Source organism: Adiantum capillus-veneris, chromosome 13, assembly GCF_014529385.1.
Source record: "Adiantum capillus-veneris isolate H3 chromosome 13, ASM1452938v2, whole genome shotgun sequence".
NCBI lineage: Eukaryota > Viridiplantae > Streptophyta > Polypodiopsida > Polypodiales > Pteridaceae > Adiantum > Adiantum capillus-veneris.
Window position 1 is genome coordinate 17,202,866 of NC_140943.1, and position 20,154 is coordinate 17,223,019.

Sequence of the window (20,154 nt, forward strand, 5' to 3'; positions counted from 1 at the left end):
ACCACCCCCCCCCCCCCCCCCCCCCCCCCCCGGGTGCCAAAAAACACACACACACACACACACACACACACATTATTCATTTACAGCAAACTCTCCTCTTCAGGAAACAGAGAAAGTAGTGACCACATTTCGAGGACACTCTGACTATCTCCATTGTATAAGTTCAAGACCATCACACAAGCAGGTACTAGAGGCCTTAATTTGTCATGTTCTCAATGAAATAGGATGTGGATGTGCATTAATGCAATGCATGTACAGGTTATCACTGGATCAGAAGATGGCACAGTCCGTGTTTGGGGTAGAGTTTTAATGCTGACTTCCCTTGACATATGTCAGTGGCATTTTTGGTGATCAACTAATGCTTCTTGAGCTAGCTTTCAGACTGCCGAACTGCGACTTCAGTTGCGATTCTAGATGCATGCAAAGCAATAAATGTGTCCGAGGCCCCGAAGGAGAAGCTTCCTTGGGTTAGCTGTGTTGCACTTGATTCAAGTGAGAAGTGGCTGGTAAGGATTTACTCCTTGTGAGGCCTTTGATGCCATGACCATACTAGGGTGCTGCTGTGTTATGATTGGTAACTGCTTATTTCAGAGTTTGAGAATTATACAATGGTTGCTATTTGCTGCCAATCCAGGTATGCGGGTCTGGTGGAAACTGCTTGACATTGTGGAGCCTTCTAAGTTGGGATGCTGTTACTAGAATCTCCACATTGTCAGCACCCCAAGCTGTAACCATACAAAACAATCAGGTAAAGTTAATTGAAGCATCTCGGTTCCCAGTTTCAAGAACTGTTGTACTAATGAAGCAGGGGCTGTATGAGATCAGATCATGAGTGTTGGTGCGCTACCCTATTTGACTTGCTTCACTTATGGTGGGGATGTGATCTCACAAATTGGCGTCGCTCCATTGTCCGCGTTCTCTGTGTCAGCTTATCCATCTGGGGTAATCTATTGGCTCATTTATACTTGTAAACTGTTGGCCTTATTGCATTGAGGGTCTTGAATTAAAGTTTTAAGGAGTATCTTGTTTTCCTCCAGATTCTAGTAATTTTAGTGCTATGCAGTTTGTTTTTGCATTCAAACGTCAAGCACTCCAAATGTAGAGCATCTTCCTGTCCCTGTTTCTATTTAATATCAAAGAGAGGAGGAGATGGACTGAGAGTATGACAAAGTACATTCTTTTTTTTGTCAGAAAGCACTGCAGCAGAAAGTATGAAGACAATGGCATGGGAAAAAGAGAGCACAATGTAAACTATCTAACTGATGAAACATGAAAAATGATACATCTGATAACCTGGAGTGTGGATACGAGGACCCCGTGAGGTAGGGCATGAGGAATGGACTTCTAGATTGGAGGCTTTCTACCTTGGTTAGGAGCTGAGTGGGGTGTTAGAGGTGTACATCTCCTGTTCCAGATCACCCGCTTGGTTCCCCATCCAGGAGCTGAGAGGACAGGCTATGATTATATGAGCTCTGGACTCCCAAGTGGTGAGAATCCTCAAGCAAACTTACAACAGCATCTACCTCGGAGGTCGATCTGGATGGAGGAGTCTTTGATTCTTGGGGATCTGCCTTACTGTAAGCGTGTAAAGGTTTCCCTGTGGGCCCTGTGGGATGGCATAGGGTTGGTGGGGCTGAGGCCATGGGCAGCCGGCTGTGCTTGGCTGAGCATGCCAGTAGGTTCTTTACTACAGTTGGAGTCTTGAGGAGAGGCTACATGGGCAAATGGTGATGGTTGAGGCACAGCAATTGTGAAATCATACTGATGGGGAAGGTGAAGTTTGCACTGAGAGTTGCCTTGTCTGCTTTGGCACTGGTGGCGCTTGCAAAAACTCCATAAACCTTGGGTTCTGCACCAATCGAGAAAACACATTCACAGTGGCAACCAACTGAGTCCTGAACGCATCATCTTCAAGTTGCCCAGTCATAAGGCCCTGCACTGGTGGAGCATTCACATCAACAAGATGTACAAACAGACGTGGCGGTGAACTCTGGCCAACCTCAAACACTATAGGAATTGCCTGCTTGTTCTGTGGAGAGGAACCCTCTTCCATGATGCCTTTCCCTTTGTCGGCCGTAGTGTAATCTCGCGTTCCTGTACTTTGTGTTTTCGCCACAAACCAACCGAGGCTCACTTCTTGAGGAAAAAGTGATTCTGTTCCGACAACGGAACCATTGGTCACAAACTGGTGACGTGGTTACAGTACATGCACACACACAGATACCCTCCACTTGGCTGGCTGAAATGCTAGCCTGCTGAAAAATGCTGACGTGGCAGCTGTGCCGTACGGACAAGGCTGGCAGGCTGTACGGATCCGCGTTTTGCGGGCAGGCCTCCACGTGGCAGCAGCGTACGGCGTTGCAGGCTTTTTGCGCAGGAGAAAAGCAGCAAGGAAAAGCCTGCACAAAGGATGAAAACTCTACGCAAAAGAGTTGCTTTATTGAATGCTAAGCAGCAAGAGAGAGAAGGCTTAGTTTAAGTGCTTTATTTTTGTAAGCCTATTTTAGAGGCAGTTTTTATGGACAGCTTTTGGAGCTTTTGGGCTGTGCTTTTAGCATCCCTTGAAAACTCTTTATATTAGTCTATGGGCTCCCACTCTGCAGAGCATCTGGAGTAGAGTCTGAGAGTTCCGGAGACTCGCTTGTACTTTGAGTTGCAGATTAATACAAAAAGAAATACCGAAAGGGGCGCTAGTCTTTGGGGCCAATATCTCTAGGCATGGAACTCCGCCGGGCCAGTGTCGAATCAATTGTGAACTGTGAACTGTTCTGAAGTAACTATTTCACAGTAACACGGAACAGGCGGAACGGGGGCATTTCGTTCCATAACGGCGTTCCGAGCAAGGCCGGCCGGAGAAACGGCTACGGGAACGGGCGGAGGTTCCGGTTCCGGAACGTAACAGCGGAACGGCGTTCCAGCAGGGCGGAACGGGACGGAACGGTCCGGAACGGCCGGACGGAACGTCTGGCGGCAGTTTTTAAAATTCAAATTTGGGTGGCAGTTTTTAAATTTCAAAAACAGGCGGCAATTTTTGGAGCGCCCACTCATGGGATGGTTCACACTAGAGGTGTGTGTGTGTTTGGGGGGGGGGGGGGGGGGGATTTCACTATTTTCTCCTATAAAAGCTAATGCACACCCCTCACAATTTCATAGCCCTCACTCTCCCGCATTGCTACTTGAGTCTTGAAGCGCCACTCTCTCCCTCTCACCCTCCCTCTCAAGCTTGAAGCTTGAAGCCACTCTCTCACACCCTCTCTCAAGCTTGAAGCTTCAAGCCTCTCTCACCCTCTCTCTCAAGCTCGAAGCCACAAGCTCTCAAGGTTGAAGCTTCATCCCTCTCGCAACTTGCAAGCTCCATTCCAATTTCCTTCATTGCATCCCTCTCTCAAGCTCCATCCCTCTCTCAACTTTCAAGCTCCATCCCTCCATCTCTCTCTTGAGTTTCAAGCCTCAAGTCTCAAGCGCCATCAACATGGCACAAGCTTCCGCATCAAATGAAGGTCCCTCGGTTGGTAAGAGAGGAAAGAAGGATGAGCCTTCATGGTGGGATGAGGTGCACTCCGAAGTCTTGGGCAAAGAAGGCGGTGCAAGATCATGGACGTGCAAACTATGTGGATTTCAACGCAAATCCGGGACAAGCAAGGTTCGAGCACATCTCCTTCACATAGTGGGGGAGCAAGTGAAACTTTGCATTAATGTGACGGCCGAGAAGAAGAAGGAGCTTGAGATCAAGGATGCCATCATAAGAGCCAAAGCAAATGATCGACCCAAGCGGAAAGCCATTGACCCCAATCACATGGTTTTTCCTTCTTCTACCACTCATTCGCACGCTTCCGTTGGAGGTAGTAGTGCGGCGGCTCAATCATCATTTCAAACGAGCACTCCCTCTCATCCCACCCATCGTCAACAAACTCTAGATTCGTCATGGGATCCCAAAAAGAAGGAGGATGTGGATGCCGCCGTTGCCCGCTTTTTTTATCACGATCATATCCCTTTCATAAAGGCTCGGTAAGTTCCAAGTTCTCAATGCTCTTTCATATCATGACCATAACTAGTATGTTTGTTTTTCAATCTACATTGTCTTCTCTTTTGACCTTTGTGACATGTACATTGTATAGGTCGGACTACTTCAAGGCAATGTGCACAAGGATTGGGGATTACGGGCCACGCTACGTACCACCCACTTCAGAGGCCCTCCGTACTACTCTTCTTGATAGAGAGAAGGCCGTTGTGGAGATGGCAGTCGTAAACATGAAGCGACAATGGGCCAAGTATGGAGTGACACTCATTGCAGATGGATGGAGCGACACAAGGAGGAGATCCATTCATGGGCTTGTGGCTTATTGCAAGGGAGAGATGTACTTTGCCCACTCACATGACGCCATAGAAACAGGGAAATCCACCGATGTGCTTGCTGGAGAGTGGGCGTCTGCCATAGAGATCATTGGCCCAGAGATGGTGTTGCAGCTTGTCACGGATGGGGAGGCATCAAACAGGGCAGCCGGCGCCATTTTGGAGGGCATGTATCCCCGCATCAAAGTGTCATTTTGTATGGCACATTGTCTCAATAACCTTTTAAAGGATATAGGGCGCCTACCTTGGATTGAGCCTCTCATTACAAGTGCGTCCAAGATAGTGTCCTTCATCAACAATCACAATCTCCTTCGTGCTGCATTCTTGAAGTGGTCAGGGGGTAAGGTTCTCTTGAAGTATTGCGAGACCCGCTTTGCCTACAACTACCTAATGGTTCATCGCCTATGCGAATGTCAGAGTGCAGTGCGGCAGACCCTCATCAGTACGGAGTATACTTCCTCATCCTACGCAGGTTCAGTCGCAGGGATCTTATGTGCAAGCAAGTCAGAGGATCCCCAGTTTTGGGAGTCACTGAAGACTATAGACCAAATGGTACAGCCGGTACTCCACTTGCTTCGAGTAGTTGATGGCATGCAACCTTGCATTGGCAAGGTTTATGAGGCCATGGATCGCATGGTGGAGGCCCTCCAAACACTTGAGCCAAATGCAGATAGGTTTGAGGAGATTAGCTTGCTTTGTCAGAGCAGATGGGACGCCTATGCTTCCCCTTTCCATGGTGCGGCTTTTGTGCTGGATCCAGAGTTTCAAGGTGCAGGACAGGAGCATGATGGGGAGGTGACCAAGCAATGGAACGAGATCTTGACCATGTTTCACCCTGATCGAGAAGAGCGCCGCAAAATCAAGGATCAACTTGCTATGTACAGGGATATGCGAGGATCATTTGGGCTTGCCGATGGCCAAGTTGATCGCACCAAGATCTCCTCAGTTTTGTGGTGGCAGGACTATGGCTCAGATGGGCCAGAGCTTCAGAGACTAGCTATCGGCATCCTCAGCCAAGCGGTTAGCTCCTCTTGCTTGGAGCAATTGTGGAGTGTTTATAGTCACGTTGCATCCAGGAAGAGAAACCGACTTGCAGTGGAGAAAGCAAATGATCTTGTATTTGTGAGTGCAAACTTGCGTATGCTTTGCAAGTCGGCATCCAAAGTATCAGATCCCTTTCTACAGTGGGAGATGGAGGCAGAGGCGGAGATACTTGGGGAGGGTGGATCTACAGAGGTTTTACATGAAGTGGATGATGCGGACGAGCCTGTTGGGGATGAGGATTGGGATGACATCCATGATCTCCATGACACCACTACAGATTGGCAGGCTGGCTCTTCTGCCACTGGTCCTTGAGCCTTGGCCCTTGACATGTTTCCATTATGGCATTTTGGCATCTATGTATTGAGCTCTTGAGTCCATAGTGGCTAGTCTTTACTCTTGAGCCTCGACTCTTATCTTTTCTCAGTGCTTACCTTTTTGTAGTGCCTTGGCTGGCCTTATAAGCCACACTTGAATTTATACTATATAGTCATAGTCTTTTAAGTTTTTAATCCGTCTTTCTGTCTATTCAACTTTATTGAGCTCTTCAATCTTTGCACTTCCTAGATAATGTTATTTGTGATGCACTTAGTATGTTATGAGGTGTCTACAACCCCGGTAAATTGAATTTACATCCGCAACCACTAACGCGCATCGCGCACAAGCGACATGTTGAAACTTAAAACATGCTTGAACATGATTCTAATTATCCAAGTAGGTGTTAGAAGCTTGGCTTATAGTTGTTTCCTAACTTATAGGTTGTTTTGAGGCTAATTTCAACGTTTTTTGGTGGACCGTTCCGGCGTTCCCGTTCCGGTCCCCGCCTATACGTTCCGGTACCGTTCCGGAGCCCCCCGTTCCGGTTCCCCGTTCCCATTCCAAGTAACTTTGAACTATTTGTTGTGTCGCGGTAGATTCTTGACTAGGAGTGTCCAAGTCTGTTACAGTGGTATCAGAGCACGGCCAATTTCTCTTCTACGGGAAATCCGATCTCCTTTTTTTTTCCGTGGCACTTATGGCTTCGGGCAAAGATCAGTTGACTTTCTCTGCATCCGAGGATGCGGGAAGAGACCACAACGAAGATTTACGCGAGGAGTATGGCCCGCCTCGGCCTACTCAGGCGGAGCTCGAAGAGATGGAGCATCGACGATTGATCGGCGATGCAACAAAGATGATGCTTAATTTTGCGAGGACCCAAAATTTGCAAAATATGAGCGAGACCTCTTTCGATGAGGTGCACTCACAATGGCGGCAGGCCACAAAGCCACCCCTCAAACCGGCTCTCAAGAAACCTCCTACTCCCAGGATGAAACACAGAGCAAGAATTAGAAGAGGTGGTTGATGCACGAATTGCTCAGCTTTTTGATGCGCAAAACAAAGCTAAAAAGCACGACAAAAAGCAGAAGAAAGGCGTTGACTTCCCGGGTTATTTGGTTCGTCAGTCTACTTTTGAATCGGCAAGGAAGGAGAAGAAGCGTGTTTGATTTGAAGGAGTACCGAGTTCTTCTTCTTCTTCTTCTTCTTCTTCGAGTTCTTCTAGCTCATCTGACTCGAGCAAAGAAGACAGAAAAGGCAAAAAGCGAAGTAAAAAGCAAAGCTTCGAGAAGGGCAAGAAAAAGGCAAAGAAGCCTAAACCTCGCCCCATGGTTGATAGTTCTACAGAGGACTCGTCTTCAGATAGTTCGGACTTTGACGACAGTAGATTTTATGCAAAGAAGAAGAATTTTTATAAAGCCAACCAGTATGACTTTCTGGAAGACAAAAGCAAGAAAGTCCGAGAGTTTAAGGAAGGTGGACAATCAATTAAATTTGACACGTTTTCTGGTTATAGTGTAAGGTGCAACGGAATGAATGTTGAACTTGCTCTAGATGAGTGCTCCGAATTGTGCTCAAGGGTTCCTTTTACTTACGGAAGGGAGAGCCTTCCGTTCCTTAATGAGAGAGTGCAATGGACACAAACAAAGTGAATGGACACTATGCGTGAAGGTGCATGAGACTGAGAGATAGAGAAGAGAATACGACACCGCAGATGTTGTCAAACCCTCCTCCAAGGGCCCCACTCTCGATGGCGAGAGTGGTCTACTATTGATTTCACAATCTGATACAATGATGCTGATGCAAATCTAATGGCTATGTCGAGGTCAACGGTGTGGACGACGAGGACAAAACTATGGCTGAAAACTGAATTCTTCGAGTCGGTAGCTGCTGCATCAAGTCGGGGGCTGATCTGCTTGCTTGATGGCTGGATAAAGCCTGCTTTCTGTGGCCTGGAAACGCTGGACAGCATGCACAAAAACGCTGCCCTCTACTGCTGAAAAACGCTATGTATGCTGGCTGAAAAACGCTGTGCTCTAAGGCTGAAAAACGCCTGATTGAATTGGCTCCAAAACGCTGGAAGTGCTATCCCTTTCCTGGCTGAAATCGCTGGTTCTAAGGGCTGAATATCTGCTACTGAATCGCTACTTATGGCTGTGCTGCTACTGCAGAAAACGCCAAGGTCAAGGCTGATGGCGATAGGGGTCTGTTGCTGAAAACGCCAGGGCACCAGGCTGAAAGCGCTGGCCTTCTGAGGTAGGGGAAAAACGCTAGGTTTTTCCCTTGCTTGAGAATCGGCCTGTTGAGCAATGCTCCTGTTGCCTTTTCTGCCAGAAAGTGCTAGCTTTGGTTTGCTTATATATTATCTTAGCAAAATTGCCCTATCTAGTTCCCAACAAAAGTCAATAAATAAGTGAAAAATGTCAAAAATAGGGAAAATAGGTTTAACGCACTGGAAAATTCCCAGATGGATTCTGATGGGAATGCTTACGATCATGCTGTGTGCAACCGGAGGATATGCATATGATCTAAGTGACTGGTCATGCACGGTCTGCGAACAGACTCACAAAAGTGCCAGATCACTTCCTATTCTAGACTGACTTGACTGACTGAACCCTGGTCATGGTGTAGCTTGTCCACGGACACATAGGGTTGGATGTGTTACGTGACATATAGAAATGCTTCGAAGGCTTTGTCTTTTATACAACATTTTGACATAGCTTTCTTAGGAGGGTGTTACTCAGAGCACTCTAAGATTCGGAGAGCTGCCTCTTATTTTAAGGGGAATGCTCAAACTTGGTGGTTCACGCTTCTGTTAAACAAGACAGCGCCAGTTAAATGGTTGAAATTCAAAAGGCTTTTTATTTCTTCTTGGTTGACTCGAGAGTATGAACGCGACATACGAACTGCTTGGAACCTTCTTCGGATGACCAAGAAGGATACAATGGACGCTTATTGCGAGAGATTCTGGAGCTCTTTTCTACCCGCCTCTTCATTCAAGAAGATCTCGTTCAAGGAACAGATTAAGCGGTTTACCCTGGGTCTTCCTACAGAGATCCGAGATCACTGCTTGGAAAAAAAGTCAGCTTCCATTCAAGAGTTGATGAGTCATGCGAAACGCGGTTTTGCCATTCATTCAGGCATACCGGATGGGACCACTTGCAGAGGCAGTTCTAGCGGCACCCGACAGGGACGTAGCCATTACACCTATCATTGGCAAACTTCGGTTGCATTGTCAGGGGTATTTGGAGCATGCGGACTTCTACATAATGCCTTTGGAAGGTTGTGATGTTCTCTTGGGAATTCCTTGGTACCACAAGAATAACACCGTGGTCGACTATCGGGCGAGGAAAGCGACTTTGACCACAGAGAAGGGCAGAACCATTGTACTCGATGTAAAACTTAAGGGCGAATCTGTCCCTATTGTATCATCTTCGGCCGTTTCTAAATTAATGAAATCCAGTTTGTTTGTTTACTCGATCTTTTTGAAAGAGTTGAGTGATGAGGATAGGACAAATATGTCTGAACTTGATAAAGAACGCCAAGATTTTCTCCACTCTCATGTCGATTGCTTTTCAGAGGGCCTGGCAGACGAGTTACCACCCGCTCGTCCTGAAGATCACACCATTGATGTGATACCTAGAAGCACACCACCGAAGCGGCCACCTTAGCATGTGAGCCGAGCATAGAACGAAGAGATTATGAACCAAGTGAAAGACCTCTTGGAAAAGGGTCTTGTCCAGCCTAGTACTTCACCGTACTGCTCTCCAATGTTTTTGGTTTTGAAGAAAGATGGATCTTGGAGAATGTGCATCGATTATAGAGCTCTCAACAAAATCACCATCAAGAACAGATTTTCGATTCCTAGAATCAATGATATACTTGACCGACTTCAGGGATCCTCGTGCTTTAGCAAGATCGACTTGAAAAGTGGATATCATCAGATCCGAATCGCGCCGGGAGATGTCTACAAGACAACCTTTTGGACGACTTTTGGGTTATTTGAGTTTTTGGTGATGCCTTTTGGCTAAACCAATGCTCCTTCGACATTTAACCGGATGATGGACAAGATTTGTTGAGAGTATAGACTATTTGTTGACACTTTCTTTGACGACGACATTATTCTCTCCAAGGATGAGGTAGAACATTGAAAACATTTTCTTCAAGTCTTTCAGGCATTACGAGATCACAAGTTAGTGATTAATGCAAAGAAAAGTGAATTTTTCCTACCAGAGATACACTTTTGGGGCACATTGTGTCAGCAGCAGAGTGCAGATGGATCCGGCCAAGATAGAGACTATCCGTGGTTGGCCCAATTTGAAGATTGTAACTTAGAAGCTTCTTGGGATTGTGTTTGTACTACAGGCGGTTCATTAGAAAGTTTGCAGAGGTTGCTTCCCCTTTGCATATCTTGACACAGAAAGGAGTCCCTTTCTCGTGGGGACCCACAGAGGTGACTACCTTTCGGACTTTGAAAAAGAAATTGACTACGGGACCAGTTTTGACTTTGCCGGACTTACAGAAGTCATTTGACGTATATTGTGATGCTTGTGGTCAAGGTTGGATTAGTCCGTACGTGCTGATCCGTACTGTACTGCACGTCCGTACTAATCCGTACTGTACACGGACTGATCGTACTGTACATTGATTTTTTTTTTCTTTTTTGGCGGCCTCATGGCAGCGATCAAGGTCTAGACATTTTCACATATTTCAGCAGGGTGTTTTTATTTAGGTATGCTCTACTTTCATTGTTCAATTGTTAGCAGGTACTTTCATTTATGAATGCTTGAAGGTTTTTCATTGTTCTTTTGTCACCATATACAAATGTTTAATGTATGTTTTACACGATCGTTACTTGGTACTTGGCTAGTGAATCTCTGATTGATAACGTGTAGTAATGTGTCCCCAAGTAGTTTGCATGATATACATTTTCTTAATCTCTAATGAATAATAGAATTTTTTCTCTCATTTTTTGGTTTTTCTAAAGGTACGTATTTTTACATACATAAAAAATTTATCCATACGGAACGAAGTACAATATGTACAGATACGTATCGTACATTACGTATGGTACCACCTTGCTTGTGGTCGTAGTTCGGGTGCGGTCTTAATGACAAGAAGGCAATTGATAACACATATTTATGAGAAAGAGCTTTTGGCGGTTATCCATGCTCTTACTCAGTGGCGGCATTACCTAGTCGGAGCGGATTTTACTGTCTTTGCAGACCATCAGAGTTTACGCTACTTCTTGTCACAGAAGCAGCTATCGGAAAAGCAGATGCGGTGGGCGAACATCTTGTCACAATTTCACTTCCAGATTGTCCATGTGTAGGGACAGAAGAATTTGGTGGCAGATGCTTTGTCTCGGAAGCCGTTGGTTCTGGCTATTTTCGCGATGTATCATAGGAGCTTCGAGGATACGGTCGATGAGTATGCCACAAATACAGATTTTGCAGATATCTTTACACGGATACGGGATGGGGAGACAATAGCGAGATATTCCATTCGGGATGGCTACTTGATGAAGAAAACCATGTTGTGCGTTACACAGCCGTTGAGGGAAAAGGTTATGACCGAATGCCACTGTCCGCCTTTTACGGGTCTCCGCGGCATTGCGACCACCTTGAAAGGGGTAGAGAGATACTTCTGTTGGTCGAGACTCAAAAAGGATGTGGACGAGTTTGTACGCAGTTGCTTGGTATGCTAGAAGGTCAAGTTTGACAGACATAAAGCACAGAGATTGTTACAGCCTTTGCCCATACCCACCCGCCCCTGGGAAAGTATTGCAATGGATTTCATTTTTGATCTCCCGAGAACACAAAGTGGTCATGATGGTATTAGGACTATTATTGACAGATTTAGCAAGCAGGCTCATTTCATTCCAGTGAAGAAAACAGTCAAGCCGGATCACTTAGCAAGACTTTTTGTGGCCCGGATTTTCAGATTACATGGCATGCCCGAGACGATTGTCTCCGACAGGGACCCCAGATTCACGAGAAGGCAATTTGGGAGAACATTGGCACGCGGTTGCAGTTCTCGTCATCTTTCCACCCGCAGGCTGACGGGCAATCTGAGATTGCCAATTCAGTGGTTTTAGATTTATTGAAGTCTTACATCTTGGATCAGAAGACTCAATGGGAAAAGTATCTACCTTTGATGGAATTTGGCTACAATAACATGATACACTCTTCGACGGGGAAGGCACCATTTGAGATTATTGAAGATGCTGTGAAGATTCCACCCTTCGTAAGCACGGAAGATAAGATTTTTGAAGCTGATGAGTACACGCGCGACTTGGGCACGGCTTTTGCCAAGGTCCGCGAGTCTTTGCAGAAATCTCAAGATAGACAGAAAAAGGTAGCGGATCACCATCATCGCGATTTGAAATTGAAGGAGAATGATTGGGTGCTCTTACGTTTTGAGAAGGTATGCTTGAGAAAGAAGAAGGGAAAGAAGAGGATTTTCCAAAGCTTAGTATGAGATACTACGGACCTTTTCAGATCTCCGAAAAGATCAATGATGTCTCCTTCCGACTGAAACTGTATGACACTTGGAGGATTCACAATGCATTTCATGTGAGTTTCTTGAAACCTTTTAAAGGTGATGTGCCCGAAGATGGGGAGCCTGATGAGCAACCATAAGTGGAAGAAAACAAGGAGATCCTTGTTCGTGAACAGATCTTGGCACATAAGGACAGAAAGAATAAGGGTAAAGTCAGAAGGCGGTTCTTGGTTAAATTCAAGAACTATCCTACATTGGATACGAAGGTGGATGGAGGAGGAGGACCTAGCAGATACTCCTCAGATGAAAGTTTAACTTGAAGCTTTTGGTTTAGCATAGTCTATTCCAAATGGAACCCCGAATTCAGCTTGGCCGGAGATCTGGTGCATTGGGTATGCACAAGAGGGGAGTTATTCCGCTCCTTCGTCAACAGATGCCTTGATTTTTGAATACTAGAGTTACTGATGTCTCTTTGAGCTTCAGGGATACTGAGAGCTGATAGTATTTTGCTGTATGACTTTATATAATGGAATTCCGGATAATATGAAACTGACTTGTTCTTGACTTCTTTAAGTGCAGGAAGGAATTGATAGATGAAATGATTGCAGCATTTTGGTCTAAATGATCTCGATAGACATGGTTGCAATAGGGATTAGTCAATCGGGCATCTATAAGGTCCTGAGTGGATCTAGGTGCGGTTGCTAATTGCATTGCTGATAAATCATGGTTTGAGATCAGGATGAATGTTGAATGTGATTTGTCATGTGATGTCCTGTGATGTCAAGTGATGTCTTGTGATGTGCGTGATGTGACTGTCGATTGATACATGTGCTAGATGTGTGTTCCTAGTGCGTCGGTACTAACATTTAGTGTCTGCTAAGACAGCTTATGGCTTCTGTCTTTTTTGCAGGCGTAATTGAGGGCGATTACAATGCTTTCAAGAGGGGGGTATGTCACAAACTGGTGACGTGGCTACAGTACATGCACACACACACAGATACTCTCCATTTGGCTGGCTGAAATGCTGGCCTGCTGAAAAACGTTGACGTGGCAGTTGTGCCGTACGGACAAGGTTGGTAGGCTTTACGGATCCGCGTTTTGCGGACAGGCCTCCACGTGGCAGCAACGTACGGTGTTGCAGGCTTTTTGTGCAGGAGAAAAGCAACAAGGAAAAGCCTACGCAAAGGCTAAAAACTCTACGCAAAAGAGTTGCTTGATTGAACGCTAAGCAGCAAGAGAGAGAAGGCTTAATTTTCAAGTGCTTTAAGCCTATTTTAGAGGCAGTTTTTATGGACAACTTTAAGCTTTTGGGCTGTGCTTTTAGCATCCCTTGTTAACTCTTTAAATTGGCCTTGGGGCTCCCACTCTGCAGAGCATCTGGACGCAGAGTCTGAGAGTGAGTCCCGGAGACTCGCTTGTACTTTGAGTTGCAGATTAATATAAAAAGAAATACCGAAAGGGGCGCCAGTCTTTGGGGCCAATATCTTTAGGCATGGAACTCCGCCGGGCGAGTGTCGAATCAATTGTGAACTGCGAAATTGTTACACATTGAAACCGGCCTGTAGGGCAGTAGACGTAGGCTTTCACCCGAAACTTTACTTTAGACTTTAGGACATAGAGAAACTTTGCAAATAAAAACCTGTAATGGGAGTTGACACTTCAAAGACATACGGCTTGGAAGCTAGAGCACTACCAAGCAGACGCTGACACCTGTTGGCCCCAAAGATTGGCGTCCCTTTCGGTATTTCTGTAGTGTATTCAAAGAGGGAATAAAACCTGTGATTTCCTATGAGCTGCCCCGCATAATCCGGGCTGAAAATGACCCGTTCTGGCCCGATTTCGGCAGCATAACTGTACTATGACACTTCACAGACAATATCCCCACGCAAAAAGTGACTTTCCCGACACATATGGACACTTTGCAAAACCTGGCAAGAATCTGTAGCACGCTGAATTCTTTGTTTTCTTCCCTGTAAATGTGCCAGATCACCCGCATAACGGTCCCCTCGCGTCCCCAGACCCCTAGAGGTATTAGGGACGGTTTAGGGCCAAAACCCTAAACCTGCAAAAATACACAGCAGGCTGTATTTCTCAGTTTTGGGCTTCGTTTTGCGGGCCGATCGCATCTGTAGCAAGTCCTCGAGCTCTTGCACCTGTAGGGCTACTTGCCCTTTGAATCGGACAAGAAAGATTTCTCGCGTGAAATCTCTCCGAGTTCACCTATACATGCGGGGGATTAGCAAGTAGCTAATCCAGTATTTGTACAAGAGGCCTTGGCAATTGCGCATGAACCCACACAACTGTACATACAAATGAAAAGCCCTCGAGCGGGGCATCACGTTTTTTATTCAAAGGGGGAGAGAGGTGCACAAGAACGATCCTCCAGTCTCCTGCTCTGACCAACTGTGCGCATCTCTGTAAAGATCTATCTGATGGAAGGTCTCCAAGGGCCTCCTACCTGAGGCACTCGATCTCGAAGCCGCGGAAGCAAAAAATCCTTCCAGGGCTCCTCCCTTGGAAGCAGTCCTCTGACAACAAACTTCCCAAGAAGGGGCGCTACTCTGTTGTGGTGGGTCAATGATCCCCACCCCCCCCTGAGAACAAGGTAGAGTGATGACCTGCCATGCTACTTTGGCCCGGTCTATCTGAGTGTTGTGCCCTGACCAAAGAAAATTCTTGATCAACCTCTCTACCTTGCAGATGCAGGAGCTCGAAAAGATCCAACAAGATGTAATGTACCACATAGTAGCCAACAACACCTGGTTGGCCACTACAACTCTGCCTGCCAAAGAGAGTTGTGCCGAACTCCAATGTAGCAAATTCCTCCTGATGGACAGAAGGAGGGGAGCAATTTGCTGCTTAGGGGACAAGTCCATGCCAATCTGACAGCCCAAGTAGCGAATTGCAGTTCCTGGGGGAATCCATCTAAAACCCTCACCAAGTAGCGAATCAGGCATAGGAGCAGTGCCAAACCAGAAAGCCATTGTCTTCCTCCAGTTGATCAGTGCGCATGATGCAACATCAAAACGTCTCTAGAGCCTTCTCACACCTGTGCAGGTTGGCCTCCTGGACCTCCAAGTACAAAGCTGAGTCATCTGCAAACTCATCATCCAGTAGCTCATCGTACCAAATAGCGAGCGCTAAGACACGTAAACCAACCTGCTTGAAACCAAGAATCTGCTCATTGCCTCAGCATAGAACAAAAAGAGGAAGGGGGCTAGAGGCAGCCCTGTCTGACCGAGTGTGTGAGCATGAAACGCTCTCCTCTACCTCCTGCCAAAAGCACCTGACTGTGTGCGCGTCTGTAGGGAGATGACACACCTCTGATCCAAGCATCTGAGAAGCCCATCCTACGTAAAGTACCCTCCAAGACGTCCCGGTCCACTCTGTCATAGTCTTACGGATCAACCAAGAACGATTAAAACTGTAGTGTAGCCAAGATCATCCAATTGCCTTATAGAAAGCAAGCTCTTTGTAAGCTTGGACACATGTCTGACATTCTGCAACACAAAAGTAGTGCCATTATGTTTCTAGAAGTTTCACATCATCAATGCCAATAATGTCAAGCTCATAGGAATCACCAAGCTTGACTATGCCATGCATGGATGCATAAGATGAAAACCACTTATGTGCGTTGTGACACGAAAAATTGCACCAGAATCAAGAATCCAATTTTGTGCATAACCCTCATCGTGTGCATCTAGAGTGAGATTTGAAGTGAAAATGAGAACATCTGAGGGATATGCTGTCACCTCTGCATGAATCTCTATTGGCATAATGTTTATAACTGGAGGAGGAGCATCCTCTACTGCAGTGATAGGTATGGGAGACTCAACCACATTGAGCTCCTCAATCTTTACCGTACTCTTGCCTCTTCCAGAACTATCTTTTTGCATGTTTTTCTGATCTCTTAGGAAAGTGCGACAATCCTTTTTATAATGGCCCTTCTTATGGCAATAGTAACACTCAACATTTCTGGCACTGCGGTCTCTTTACTTAATTCAAGTGCTGTGTGGGGTGCCTTGGCCTGCTGGACACATTGGATTTTATCATTGGCCATCTCTATGCCATTCCTGGACACTATATGCCCCAATAATTGTCCCTTCTAGACCAAGAAAACAAATTTGAATGGATTCAAACAGATCCTCTTCTCCTTATATCGCTGAAAAACCATTTCGAGAAACAGTAGATGCTCCTCCTCTGTTGAGAATACAGTGAAGTCATCCATAAATATAGCTAAAAATCGGTCCAAGAATTCACTGAATATCTCCGTCATGCAACGTTGGAATGTTGCCGGAGCATTACAGAGACCAAATGGCATGACTAAATACATGAATGCGCCCCATTCAGTAATAAAAGTGGTTTTTCTTCGATCTTCATGAGCAATCTTTAACTGATTATAACCACTGTAGCCATCCATAAAACTATACATATCATGGCTTGCAATCTCATCAAGAAGCATATCAGTAAAAGGTAATGGAAAAGGATCTTTGATGGTTTGAGCATTTAACTTTCGGTAATCCACACAGACTCCGAGTTTTTCATTCTTCTTTGGTACTACCACTATAGGGAATAGCCAATCACTGCTGGCGACTTCTGTGATGAATCGAGCCTTCTGAAGGTTGTCAATTTCCTCTTTGACCTTCTTAGCATAGTTTGGATTCATTCTGTACCTCTGCAGATGTACTGGTTTGGCATTTGGCTTCAGAGGTATTCTGTGTTGGCAAACCTTTGGATCTACACCTTTTAAATCAGTATGTTCCAATGCGAATACATCTTTGTATTTCTGGAACATAAGTCGGGCTTTTTCTTTCATTTCTGGGCTCATATGCTTATTCACTTTGATCAATTGAGGACTTTCTTCAGAACTCAGATTCCATTCTTCAATTTCTTGATCATCTGGAAGCAACCAATTCAGCCCACCTCCTTTCCTTTTGGTTGACTCCTCAGCATAATCCCAAGACGGACCTTTTAGTTCTGGATTCTCATTCTGAACTCCAATAACTTCTTCAGAGTGCACCTTTTCAGTGTGCACTGGTGTACTGAAATCTGAGCATTCTTCTTTGGAGTCAGTTGGTTTCTCTGGCCGTCCAGTCAACTGAACCGGTCTTTCTCCAGGATTCAGTTCAGTGAAATGATTTGGAAACTGCTTCTTTTGTTTTTCAGCTTGATCCTTGTCGAATAATGCCGCATTTAAGTCTATTTCAGCCAATGGAAAAATGTTCATGACTAGAAGCATCCTTTCAATCCTTTTAACCCCATACTTCTGGCAAAGCTCTTCTGGTCGAAGTGCCTTCTTCCAGCTTCTGGTGTTATTTGTCTGGACTTGGATTCTCCTCTGGTTTCCTGTATTGTTAGGGTCTGATTGGCATAATCATGAACAGCCTGCACCGTTCGCAGCCATGGGCGTCCCAGTCCCAGTAGCATACCATATGCTCCTTGAACATCCAGTACCAGAAAGCTGGTTTTGAATTTTTCTTTACCCACCCTAATCTGCATATTCTCGATCATACCAGTTGCTTGAACAACTCTATGATCGGCCATTCGAACCTTAAAGGGTGCTGGTTTCAAATCTGTGATACCCAGCCTTTGCCGAAGATGTGTCCCCAGGATATTCACACTTGCCCCTCTATCCAGTATAACACCGGATAGCGGCTCCGATTGTTTCTTGACCTTGTAGTCCACCTGGATTACCGGCACTTTATCATCTCTGACAGCCGCCAAATCAACTGCTCTGGCATCGACTTCAGCCTTTCTCCGCTGTCTGATGAATTTTGTTGCTTCAGGCAAAGTCTTCCCAATATCTTCTAATTCAACTGTCAGTTTTTGAATTCCGTCAGATTTTGACATGGATTTCTTCTCTCTCGGTCAGAATTATTATCAGAACTCGAGGAATCAAGACTATCTTCACAGTACCAATCTTCTATTCTGGTGTCTGTTCTCTCTAATTCAGTGTTTCCCATTGCAGTCAAATGTGATTTGACGTGCCCTAGATCTTCCACCAGTCCTTGCACTGCAGCAGCTTAGTCTCAAAGATTCCAGATCCTGACTAATTTGGCTGCCTTTTCTCAGAAGACTGGGCTGATATCTTCTGAATAACTCGAGCATCAGAACTCTCTGGCTGCTCTGATAGCTTCTTAGCTAGATCCTCTGTGATCTTAGCTACCAGTTCTTGCTGCTCTTGCCGTTCATCGACTACCTTCTCCTTGCCCTTAGCCTTCCAGACTTCTCTCTGTTGAGTCCATTTGCTAGTTTTAGGACTGACTGGTTTCATAGGCTCATCTGGGGTTTCTTCAATAACCACCCCCTTTATTGCGAGTGACTGCCCGTACTGGAACTGGTTCTGGGGCTTTTGTCTCAGTAGTCGCAGTGCTGGGGGTACTTCTGGACACTGAGCTGCAAAGTGCCCATATTTCCCACAAGTATAGCAGTTAAGACTTCGGTTTTGGAAATCACCACAACCTCGGCCAATACCCCCTTGATATCTGCCGCACGCCCAGTACCAGTGCCACTGGTACTTGATTTTTCCTCTTGAGGTACACTGGTCGTCTCTACCTTAACTGATTTAGCATTCGTAAATGCAACTAGAGATAGATCCTTACCCTTCTTGAAATGATGGATTCGAATGCCACAGTTGTTCCACATATGGCCATACCATTTGCAGTAGGTACACTGTGGGCATTCATTGGAAACATGATCTTTGGATTTGCATTTGGAGCACCAGGTTTCCATCCTCTTGATTGGTTGTCTGGTCTGGTTGATTTCAGCAATTTGCCTAGCCATTTCATCAAGTTTCCTGGATCAAGACCCTTTCTTAGCCTTGTCCTTGCTCTTTTCGTCTGAACTGCTATCAGAGCTGCTGGAAGTCTCACTAGAATTGGGATTCTCGCTAGACCTCCGCTTCTTATGGCTTCTCTTCTTCTTGGCTTGCTGCTCAAGCTTCAAATCTCTCTGCATCAAGTCATTAAACTTCTTTGTTGGTGCAGGTACCTCTTGCTGTCTGAGCTTCTTGCTGCGAAACCCATTCAGAAACCATGCACGCAGTCTTTTTTCTGAAGGTGGCTCCTGCAACTGCCTGGTTAACTCCTTGATCTTTTCAACATAGCTTCTCACAGATAATTTCCCTTGTCTGATCTTGTCCATCTCACAGAGAATGTCTTCATCACCTCTGTTGTCCGAGTACTCAAGTCTGAAAGCCTTGATCAATTTATTGTAAGACCTGAGCTGGCAAGCTGGATAGTGATAATACCATTTCCTTGCCGCATCCTTCAGTGTTTGAGGAAAATATTCTTCCCAGTCATCTTCATCAATATTCTTTAACTCAGCGTATTGCTCAAAAGCTTGAATGAGAACATTAGGATCATCTTTCTTTTCGCCTTTGAACACTGGAAAAGAGATCTTTAACGAAGCAGTGTAATCATGCTGGTCGACATCATCTCTGCTTCTTCTGGCCTTGGTAGCTTGACTGCATCTTGAGGACTTCCTGTAATGATCAATGTCAGCATCCCAGAGACCTTCCTCTTTAGTTTCAGTCTCAGTCTCTTCCTTGGCCTTCGTGTTGGTACTGTGACGACTGCCTTTGCTACCCTTGGCCTCAGCTGCCTTGTGTGTGGACTAAGAACTTTGAGTTCTGGTTTTGCGTTCCTCACGCTCAGCCCTCCTCCTCCTTGAGTGACTGGAATGTTGAGAGTCTCTGGCCTCTTCAGCATTACTCTGCTCCTCGTGAGTCTCAGTCGCACTCTCGGGGTCCGTCTTAGTATCAGACTCTCTTTCTGACACGTCTGGAATAGGGTCGACGTGGGTGGAATCAATGTGCAACCGGGTTGACGAATTTCGACCACGACTGACTTTGGGGAGCATGTTTGTAGCTGAGAATTCTAACTGGGAGATAGAGCTCTTTGGTCTAAGAGCAATCAGCTCTAACCACCATGATCGCCAAAATGG

At 45.7% G+C, this 20,154-nt stretch overlaps 1 protein-coding gene across 1 annotated transcript in view; it reads left to right on the forward strand.

Annotated features, from left to right (window-relative positions):
* DWA1 (DWD (DDB1-binding WD40 protein) hypersensitive to ABA 1) overlaps nt 1-20,154 on the forward strand; it is a 75,235-nt gene that overhangs the window by 26,744 nt on the left and 28,337 nt on the right. The window contains exons 8-12 of the mRNA XM_086526457.1: nt 104-184; nt 259-298; nt 382-506; nt 635-748; nt 826-942. Of these exons, the coding sequence (XP_086382583.1) occupies nt 104-184; nt 259-298; nt 382-506; nt 635-748; nt 826-942 (477 nt within the window). The remainder of the gene's footprint in view (nt 1-103; nt 185-258; nt 299-381; nt 507-634; nt 749-825; nt 943-20,154) is intronic.